Genomic DNA, 11,161 nt, shown 5'->3' on the forward strand with positions numbered 1-11,161 from the left:
CAGAATGAAACTGTTTTTAAAAAGTGAATACAATAAATCAGTTTATTCTCAGAACATTTCCCCAAACACACAAACTATTTACCAAGTTCACCGTCTTTATTTTGCATTCATAAAAAACACGTCTTTAAATCCTGCATGAATAATGCAAAACCCAATGACCAGCTGAAAATAAACTAAAGGGTCACTAATGTAGACTGAAACACTTTCTTCATGCGGTCACTACTGTTTATGGAAAGCATCTCACGGTGCATTCACGACACAGAAACATAATAATCTATCACGACTATCACAATTAATTATGGTTTCAGTTCCACTTTCTGATCAGGAATACTTTACAAAGGGGTCTTAGTTTGGAAATGTATGTCTTTGGTCATGTTGGTAAATCATTAAACAATGAATGTGTCAGTCATAAGTCATTATTAAAAACCTTTGTGTTGATCTTCCTTCAGCAGGAAGTGAGCTCTATACATTTGTATGAGCTAACTGCTGGGATCTCAGAACACAGTTACCGTAAAAGTCGGGTTATAAGCCGCTACTACCTTCGGTGGTTGTCAGCTCCCCACCTGTAGCCAGCTAGCGCTGCTGCTAGCTCCCCACTGTAGCCAGCTAGCGCTGCTGCTAGCTCCCCGCTGTAGCCAGCTAGCGCTGCTGCTGGCTCCCCGCTGTAGCCAGCTAGCGCTGCTGCTGGCGCCCCGCTGTAGCCAGCTAGCGCTGCTGCTAGCTCCCCACTGTAGCCAGCTAGCGCTGCTGCTAGCTCCCTGCTGTAGCCAGCTAGCGCTGCTGCTGGCTCCCCGCTGTAGCCAGCTAGCGCTGCTGCTGGCGCCCCGCTGTAGCCAGCTAGCGCTGCTGCTAGCTCCCTGCTGTAGCCAGCTAGCTCCCCAACAACCACCGAAGGTAGCCTTTAATTCATTGCGGGGACGGTTAGCTGTGTGAAGACCACAACCCAAGTTGTTCTTACTGCTGGCTTATTGCTGCTATTTAAAGCATGAATGAAATATGTATTAAGCATTAATAAAGAATAGTTTGTAAAGCAGGCTTAATCAGATAGTAGTACCACACTTTCTTATGCAGTGAGCAATTTGAATTCATGAAATAGACAAATAATAATAATAAAAAAGGGCATACTGTAAATGAGCCAATCGAAAAGTGCAGATGTACTCTGTGATATGTGACCCAGTGTTTCTCATTTTAAGAGCAATGTGCACAGTTAGGAATGAGGGATTTGATTTGTACGGAGGCTGCAGGATCTCAGCAAAGGTTATGGTGAACGGAAAACCTGAACATCAGTAGCTTAATATCAGTAGCTTATAGTCTATATCACTTTTTAGTCGGTTAGTTCCAGCTGTATCATTTCTTCGAAGTTTCGCTTCGCCACAATTGTTTAGCAACCTCTAACATGAAGCCTCCATTTGTCCTGAGACGCTGAACTAGAGCTTGCCTGCCTCACTAGTGCTCGCAATTGTAGACGGCTCGGTACGCCGTCTGTTCTGAATCATTTGCAGTCATGCAGTCAACCATCTGAATATATATCTTTTTATAAATCAAACTAATTCTTCTAGAACAATCCTTAAAAGGAGCTGTATACGACATTCAGAGACTGGGCACCACAAGCAAACATGGTGGTGGCTGAGCTGGAATGGCGGCGGCGCTAACGGTGCTAACAGCGCTAATGGTGCTGAGAGCACCAACGACGGCAGCAGAGCTAACAGTGTTAACATCGCTAATGGTGCTAACAGCGGTAACGGTGCTAACAGCGGTAACGGTGCTAACAGCGGTAACGGTGCTAACCGCGGTAACGGTGCTAACAGCGGTAACGGTGCTGAGAGCACCAACAACGGCAGCAGAGCTAACATTGTTAACAGCGCTAACAGCGCTAACAGTGCTGAGAGCACCAACAACGGCAATAGAGCTAACAGTGTTAACATCGCTAATGGTGCTAACAGCGGTAACGGTGCTAACAGCGCTAACAGTGCTGAGAGCACCAACAACGGCAGCAGAGCTAACATTGTTAACAGCGCTAACAGCGCTAACAGTGCTGAGAGCGCCGGCCGGGTTACCAAAACCAAGATCAATGAAGCTGTGACTTCATTCTCTGTTCAAGACGCCATTACTTAATTTGATCTTTACACAGCAAATAGATGTTTGCTGCTATATTTATGCTTTAAATGTCGTATATAGAACCTTTAAAGAACATTATGGCCAAAGCGTTCTATACACCAATACAATCATATACCTTTTGTACGGAGGACAATCCAAGTAAGTGGTGCTTTGTGAATGTTACAACTGTCCTGAGTTACAATAAGTCAAAACATTAAAGGATACAAACACACACACAATGTCTCATGTGTAACAGCATGGTTCCACTGACAACCACTGCAAAGTCTTTGGTCACATTCAGATGTGTAATTCTCTGTGATTACGCTGCCGAGAAGTTCGATCTGATGGAGTCCTCTCGTAACTGCCGGTGCTTCCCAGTGTCGCACTCTTCACTGTGCGTGCGACGCTCAATGGTAATCCTGTAGTTTTTTCTGCAGAGAGAAAAATATTTAGTTCTTAAAATTTCTGGAGGTTTCACCGCTATTATCATAAAATCGTACTCACCAAAATTAATGAGAGTTAGGGAAGCAGCGGCTAAAACTTATTTGGTGGTACAAACTGTTGTAAAAGTTCATTACATTGTGACTCTTTTTCAGCTTTAACCAACAGTACATCTACTGTACTTCCATAAACTGCACTTTTTCCAAGCAATTCACATACGTGTACATTGAAGAGACATTTGGTCGCGCTCACTTTTGATGCCAATTCCACATAAGCAGTTTAGATAATATTGTTCAACTAAAATGTCTGTTTCTAGCCTGTGTGATTGTCTGACTTGTGTTTCTTAAGGGTTAGTGATTAAAATGACATTCCAAGTCCTAAATTGTAAAAATTCACGCCAAAGTATTTTTTTTTATTTATTTCCATTTTTTTTTTTTATTCATTAAAAAAGTACAGTGGCCCTAAAGTGCATAACACAACAGCAAAAGACAAAACACAATGGCAAAAAAAACGCAAAAGCAATTACTTCCATTCGTTGTACATCTCAAACTGCAATACAAACACCGACCTGAGAGGGGCAGCAAAGTGCCGCAAGACAGCGCATTCAATCCTTGTCGAGGAATCATTGTCCAATACGAACCTACGTGTTTCGGTTTCAGTCTCACCAAATGCTATTGTGTTTTCTCTTTTGTTTTTGTGATTATGTTTTGTGAATTGTGTTTTCTCTTTTGCCGTGTTTTCCCCCTCTGGACCACAGAGTAGTCCTTCAAGTGGGAGGGCAGGTGGACATGTTTGATTGACGGCTGAGACACCCGACAGTACTTGAACGCAACAATATTAGCACACATAAATATCCCTTATTGTTACCTGAAAAAGTAGAATGCTATGAGCATGGCAGTTCCCAGAACAGCTCCCACTATGACTCCCGTCAAAGCTGATACTCCGAGTCCACCTGTTTGGAAGAGCCGTTACTGGTAAAAACACGTCACATAGATAAACATACCAAGTCACATTTCACAGGTGTCACTTACATGATTTGTCTGCTATCTCTTTCTGGGCTATATGTTTTCCTTTCAGGGTGAAATGGTCTGTGTTGAAGGCAGGCAGCAGCTGAAAAGTTCCATTTTCACCAAAGTAGTTGGCCACCACCTGTGAGTGAGAGTACCATGGTATCATCCGGTTGAATTCCCACTAGCACATTCATCTCCTTCTCCCTGTGAGGGAAGGTGTCACGGTGTTGGATTTAGTGTCTTCTCACCTCGTAGGTTCCTGCTTCAACATTCGTCATCGCCATCAAAGAGAAATCTCCATTTCTGTCACCGTTGACGTCTATAGAGACCTGGCCAGCGATCCCTGTCCACCACCATGAAAACAACGAGAACAGCATTCAGCTACAAGCCCCAAGAACATATTGGAACATGTTTCTGCCAGTGTAGAAGAAGACTTCATTCACATACCATTGCGGGGGCCAATAATCTAACATTCCACTCACAAACATTATATTTTCTCAATTAAGTCCGATAGCTAAGGGCTCAAGTCATAGCGGTCGCCAGGAACAAATTAAAGCCGGACACAAAGAGAGGCCAGGGGGGAAATAATAATGTGGATAAACTCCGGGTGCCCATATAATGTACATTTCCATCCCTTTAATTTAACCAATTCAACAATATAATATTTTCAACACTTTGTTGTTCTAGAATACTCATCTTAATTAGCATTGTCCTATTTCATGCTGTGTGCATGTGTTTTACAGTTTTTCACAATTGCTAACAAGCATTTAATTACTTAAGATGCTTTTTATGAACTCTTTACTTACATTACACATCTACACCACACACGTCATTTAATTTAAAACCACTTTTTTTCATGAAATACCAGCTAATATACAAAATCTATGAAAACACGGCAAACCCAACTCAATATCAAAACACTGGCACATTTTCTATCCAAAGGTAATCACAGCACAGCAACTTTCAAAACACAAACAGTTATGGCGTTACCAAAATAAATTACATTTCTGCCACTGATCAAAAACGAAATCCAACAACAGTGGCCTTCGGTTCCAAATGTGAAGAAAGAAGAAATACACTAAACATAAAAATAGAAAAGATGCACAGAAGGTGAAAACAACACTAAAATGTGTGTTTTGTCACATCTGCTTTAATCTATAATATCTTCAGCATCTGGCCGATGTTCTCGTCCACACAATAACTCTTGGCTTCAGCCGCCGGGAAGGAAACTGGGAGCCGGCTACTCAAACGTCTTATGCCCACAAACTATTCCGCTATACGGTTGCCGGAGTTCACCAATTTCTACTGCAGATGTATGCAGAACTACAGTGCTCGCCTCACAGATTTGCTCATCCGTGTGGCCCCGGGCCCCCGACTAGGATGTTGGTGAGGTTTGGTTCGTTTAACTTCTGCTCCCCCTCCTTGATCCCTGTCAATGTGAGCTGGGGGCCTCTCTTAGAGATCAGAGGGCCACAAGCTTGACCCCTGACCCTTCTTCTACGGTAAGCTATCACCCGCCGAGAGGAACGCCGGCATTGGGATCTGGGAGGCACTGGTTGGACGGGGTGGAGCCGCCTTTTGTGTTCAGGACGTACCACGAAAAAACGGATTCATTGCCAGCTGCCGGACCGGCTCCCCAAACCCAAACCCCCATCATCCTTCCTTCCAGCTTCTCCCGTGACTTTGTCACCAGTCTGCCTCCACCTGACGGGAACGCCACCATTCTCACAGCCGTTGACCGTTTTTTAAATCTGCTCAATGGCGTCTATGTGGACGCCAAAGCGGCAGCGGTTTAGAGACCATCACACCGGTAAAAGTAGGCCGTGTGGCCCAGACATCCGTGTCCAAAACTACTCATTCACTAAACACTAGTTTGGAGAAACATTGAGATTTCAGACATTTATGAAACATCATCATTTTGCAGCATGACTTTACAGTGGGCAGTGAGCTTTCTGTAATTGCAGCGCAGTTTCCATGGGAAACATGTTTTATTAGGAGAACAGGAGCGTTTCATTGTTAACTCAATGGTGGAATGAGCTCCACATTGACATCAGGACATCAGGAAGTCTCTACAGCTTCCGTCGCAAACTAAAAACACTTTTCAGTTTTCGACTACACCTTGAATAAGGAAGGTAGCACCGTAGTATCACTTAAACGATACTTACTGATAGCACTTTGTAGTTTAACTTTATTGAAGAAATTGTACTTTCTTGATTCTTGTTGTTAAATGAAATGTAATGTATTGAATGCAGGGCTCTCAAGTGTCACGCATTTCGGTCTTAAGTCACGCCCTCCCGCCACACATCGTATTTCTCACGCTGAAAAAAAACTCTAGGCTATTTAATGTGCCGCAGCGCGCAAACATGACCTGGTCGCGCTGCCCTCACCATGGAGGAATCAAGCACGTCTCCCCCGAATCCCCTGGAGTTCTGCCGCGAGGTGCCACTCATCAGCCAATCAAAAAAAAGAAATGGGCTACACGAATAGACAATCAGAAAAACGTATCTGTTGTATCTGGGTGAAATGTAATCCAGCAACCAATGAAAATAAAGCTAATAATAATATGGGGAGGGGGGCTGGTCTGTGGGCATACGGCATGGGCGGAGGTGCGGCCGGGGCGTGGGGGAGTTATGTCACTCTTACCTGTCTTAAAAACTTGAGAGCCCTGAGAATGACAATAGTATGATTCTTCATATCACATGCGGTGCTAAACTTTGCGATCATAACATTGGGAGCATTGAATGTATTGATGTTCTATATTTCAAACAGAAGCCTGTGACATGAAACATCAAAAAAGTCACTGTCTTTTTGGGGTAACTGTCTTTTTTTAAGATCTGTAATTCTGTATATTACTTCTAGGATATATAAAATAACGCTACGTGTGTTCTGCATTCGACCTTTACCACCACAATAGTAACATGAGCTGCATGTTTTACCTTCAAAGGTTCTGTTCCACATGCGGGAGGTGATCTCTGTCCCGTTCTTCTTACTGTATCCGTTCTTCATGGCTTCGTGCAAGGCGATGGCGTACAGGAACATGGCGTCATGGAAGCCCTCCACAAACATGTTGACCTGAAGTGGGACATGAAGCCTGATGGTGATTACACAGCGTGGACAGTCACTGTGGGCTCTCAAGACGCGCGCTTTGGAGAATTGATAACTTGAGTACCGTAAAAGTCGGGTTACGAGCCGCTCCTACCTCTGGTCAGTGTCCGTGCTGTAGCAAGCTAGGAGCAGCGCAAGCTAGGAGCAGCGCAAGCTAGAAACAGCGCAAGCTAGGAGCAGCGCAAGCTGCTGCTGCTACTGCCCGCGTCCCCTCTGCCAAAGTCGGGTGTCGAGCCGGGGCGGGTCCCGCTACCGTCGGTGGTTATCGGGTAGCTAGCGGAAGTTAGCGGGGAACTAGCAGAGCGCTAGCAGGAGCGCCAGCTGGCTACAGCGGGGAGCTAACGGGGACACTGACCGAAGGTAGTAGCGGCTTGTAACCCGACTTTTACGGTACTGTAGCGCAGACCGAGCATTATTCAACGGACATACGTACACTTCCGCAGTCTTTGCAGTCGTGGTACCCGGCTTTGTCGATGGACTTTTTCATTTCCATGGAGAAGTTTTCGAACTCGGGCTTGACGGTCCTGAGCAGCGTCAGCGTGTTCAGAGACGCGTAGGCTTGCCTCGCATCGCTGTCATGTTTATCTCCTCGCTTCCATGACCCGTTGCCTGGAGGTTTAATGAACAAGGAACATTATTGTTAAAATTTGATACAACACTGATCCTGAAAGTTAAACTGAAAACATTCAATAAGGCGTTGCTACTGCGCTAAGTAGCTAGCTACAGTACACGGAAAAGACGACAAATAGTACTTATTGTTTATTCATCGTATTTCTTTAAAATACAACTGGCACAAACATGTTCATATTTGTGTTTGTGTTTGTTTGTCATCAGGGGCCACTATGAGTCATGTGATTTGCCTTTGAATGTAATGATCTTTGCTTTTCTTAAAAACATTTGCATTATTTTGAAAATCACATTTAACCTATTGAGACCTAGAATTAGGGGACCCTTTTATAATAAGGTCACAAGGTACAAATCAGGAAAAAACAACATGGTATAAATCCCCCCAAAAACATGATAGGTATCAAATTGAACATAAAAATAAGGGCTACAATAATATATAATCCCCATGTACAACCTCTAAACACAACTCAAACAATAAATAGGATTAGGGGCTTAAAGGGCTACGGAATTATCAGTATTGGTTAAAAAAAAGTATTGTTAAAAAAAAATAATGTTAAAAACTGTAACAAAAAGTATTGGTATTTTATCGAATTACAAAATGTGGTAATGCTTTTCCCAACCAAACGCTGGCTCCAGAGGGAGACTTTCATATTTTTACGTTGCATGAAGGCCACAGTACTTTGTGAGCGGAAGGGTATTCCGTTGGTTGCAATATAATACCTCACCGCTAGGTGGCACTAAATCCTAAACACGGGTCCTTTTAAGAAAACTAACTCTGAACACCCAGCTTCCCTCTGATTTACATTAATTATGATTCTGCCGTGCACAGAAGACATTAAGTGGCATGTTCATTGAGCGCATGGAGACTCAAAGCACCAGTGTGGTGCAGGGAGGTCGGTGGGCTTGGAGGACATCCGACTTTCTTGCCAGATCTTATTTTTGTTCACCACCAATTCTTTAGAATAAATTCCAACATTCTTCATCATTCACTCAAAGAAGATGTACAATAAACCAGCTGGATTTTGACTTCAGTTTGTGAAGAACACACATTTAAAAGTAGTTTGCGGTCCACTTTACCGTAAGAAGAGGCGTTGAAGAGTTCAACATTAAAGAACACGTGATTGCCGTTGGTCAACCGCCGTCTGTGTGCCGCCAGCATGATCTCTCGTATCCGGTCCGCTCCCATGCACATGATCACCACTGCAGAGACACAGACACATGCAGGTACAGTCGAGTGAGTTGCATTCCAGATTGTTCATTCCAGATCAAATGAAGGAACAGCTAGCAGAACACAAGACAATAAACTAAATAAATGTTTCTGGGCGAACTCTCGACGCTCGCCATGTTTTCTGTGCCTAATGATGTGTGATTTTATTCAATAACACTATGATTGAAACAAAAACCATGCCATCGACAAAGAGACACGTTTGAAATTATGTTTACTTATTTCTTACGTTTAATTATTGCGTCTCCTACATGCCTGTCAATCAATATCCAAATACTAAATATGAACATTGAATATGTTATGTATATTTTTAGGCCCATTCCTCAAAAATTTGCATACCCAAACTAAAAAGGGTGTATCTCTGCAACCACTAGGGCTATTTGAATAATGTTGGTGTTATAATAAAAGGTACACATGTAAGATTTTGTTCAGGTGTGTAAATATCAGTCTATATGTTACTGGTTAAGAGTAAATGAAGATGACACACAGAAACAAATGAAAAGGTTTCAGGTCCGCCTATAAAAAAATCACTTTCAGGATGATTATTTCTTTGAAATGATGCAGCTGTAAGGTCCAACTCTAACCCAAATCATAGCTCAATATGTGAACATTCTCTAACCCAAATCATAGCTCAATATGTGAACATTCTCTAACCCAAATCATAGCACAATATGTGAACATTCTCTAACCCAAATCATAGCACAATATGTGAACATTCTCTAACCCAAATCATAACACAATATGTGAACATTCTCTAACCCAAATCATAGCACAATATGTGAACATTCTCTAACCCAAATCATAACACAATATGTGAACATTCTCTAACCCAAATCATAGCTCAATATGTGAACATTCTCTAACCCAAATCATAACACAATATGTGAACATTCTCTAACCCAAATCATAACACAATATGTGAACATTCTCTCTGCAAAGGTTGACTTTGATAAAGTGAAGCAGAACAAATTTAGAGAGGGTTTAGAACAGAGAACATTCAGGCGAGGTCTCCAAAATTTGGGGCACATTTGCGCAAATCTGTTACATTTGAATTTTCTCATGTACCAAACCATTTATTTCACTTGTGTATTACTTATGGTGTTCAATACATCCAAATACAGCAGTTTTGGGCTTTTTTTCTTCATAAAACAAGCTATGATTTACAGTTTTATACAACAATCGCTCAGTAAAGGTGGACTGCTACGACTTCAGCCACTCTGGTTGTAGTGACGAGACGCATTATGATTTTTTTAGCGTCCCCAGTTTTCCCGGCGCTTTGCAGACGAGAACCCGGAAGCGAGTCGGCGAATAGAAGGAGTTGCAGCACCAACACCCTCCAGTTGGAATTCTCCCTTCACAGTATTTCGCCGTGTGCTTTCAGAAGAATCTCTCTCAGGCCGAGGGGAGCGCCGCCAACTGTGTCACCAGTGATGAAAATCAACTCAACTTTTAAATCATTAAAAAGGCGCCAAAAAAAAAGAAGCTTTCCCCCGAAAACACATCACGTGGGTTGATATTAACTTTTCCTTGGGGGCGATTAAAAATAAATAAAACCGACAAACAAGCAGCTACACCAACAAGGCTGGCGATTGAAAAGCGCCCAGCGTCCCGTGTTAATAAGGAAGATTCAGAGTCCGGCTGGAACATTCCTCACAACTCTGTCACTTAAACACACCTCCTGAAATATCCCTCGAGTCAGTGGGACAAACTTCACCTCAGTCCTGCCAGCACTATAGCACCCTTTAATTACACTGGGCTGCACACACACTAGCCACCCTTGTGTGCGCTCGGCGGGCCGTTCCACAGGGGCAGCGCTCGCAGCCAGCAATATTTCAAAACTTCTGGATTTTTCCTTTTTTGCGCTAGGGCACTGATGCTAGTTGCAAATTAACTCAGGAATGAGGCAGCACACTGACGCCGCAGTCTGTTCACGGCCTGCGGAGCTCAAGAAGCCGGAGCGTATGCAAATAGGGAAGGAACGACAAAATCAAGGATACATGTGAACAGGATGGAGAAGAGAGAGTGAGCCGACAGTATTGTCCCTTCAGAGCATTTGGGGGCGTTTGTGGTCACACTGTAAAAGCCAGCGCTTGCCATACAACCATGCTGGAGTCCCAGGGGAGTTCCCTCCCAACACAAAGGCTTCATACAGACTCAGGATGGGAGTGCGTGTGTCGGGAGGATTAGCATCAAGAGAAACGGACCAATCACAGAGAGAGGCGCTTCCCTCGGTGTTTGTTGTGTTGTTGTGCTGTTGTGCGGCTAACGGGGACATTTTAGTTTGTTGGTCGTTCTTTTCTTCAAATATCTTGTCAGTCATACATCCCCGTGCATTGTTATATAACATTATCATCAGGGGTTTTTGTATTAGTAGGAATCATTAAAAAACTTCTATTCCTCTGCAAATCTTCCAATAATCATTATTATCATTATTATTACAGTGCCTTTTCCAGGGTTCATACATATTCTGACCAATGTATTTCCATGACTTTAAACCAAATGTCCATGACAAACATTTAGTGAAATCTGGGTGTAAACAGTAAAAAGTGAGTAAATGTAGTATTTAAACTAACAATGAGAACACAAAGCATACAGTAAACCTTAAATGACACAAATGAATGAGACAATAGTTTGATTAAAAGAATAAACATTTATA

At 42.9% G+C, this 11,161-nt stretch overlaps 1 protein-coding gene across 1 annotated transcript in view; it reads right to left on the bottom strand.

Annotated features, from left to right (window-relative positions):
• Window positions 1-2,416: 2,416 nt before the first annotated feature.
• The window catches only part of npr3 (natriuretic peptide receptor 3), a gene marked incomplete at both ends in the record, with an annotated part of 17,600 nt that continues 8,855 nt past the window's right edge, over window positions 2,417-11,161 (bottom strand). Inside the window, 7 exons of the mRNA XM_079222255.1 lie at window positions 2,417-2,528; window positions 3,406-3,490; window positions 3,570-3,687; window positions 3,797-3,891; window positions 6,485-6,620; window positions 7,087-7,262; window positions 8,358-8,480. Coding sequence (XP_079078381.1) covers window positions 2,417-2,528; window positions 3,406-3,490; window positions 3,570-3,687; window positions 3,797-3,891; window positions 6,485-6,620; window positions 7,087-7,262; window positions 8,358-8,480 — 845 coding nt within the window. The remainder of the gene's footprint in view (window positions 2,529-3,405; window positions 3,491-3,569; window positions 3,688-3,796; window positions 3,892-6,484; window positions 6,621-7,086; window positions 7,263-8,357; window positions 8,481-11,161) is intronic.

The sequence above is a fragment of the Taurulus bubalis genome (assembly GCF_910589615.1).
Source record: "Taurulus bubalis genome assembly, chromosome: 8".
In the NCBI taxonomy this organism is placed as follows: domain Eukaryota; kingdom Metazoa; phylum Chordata; class Actinopteri; order Perciformes; family Cottidae; genus Taurulus; species Taurulus bubalis.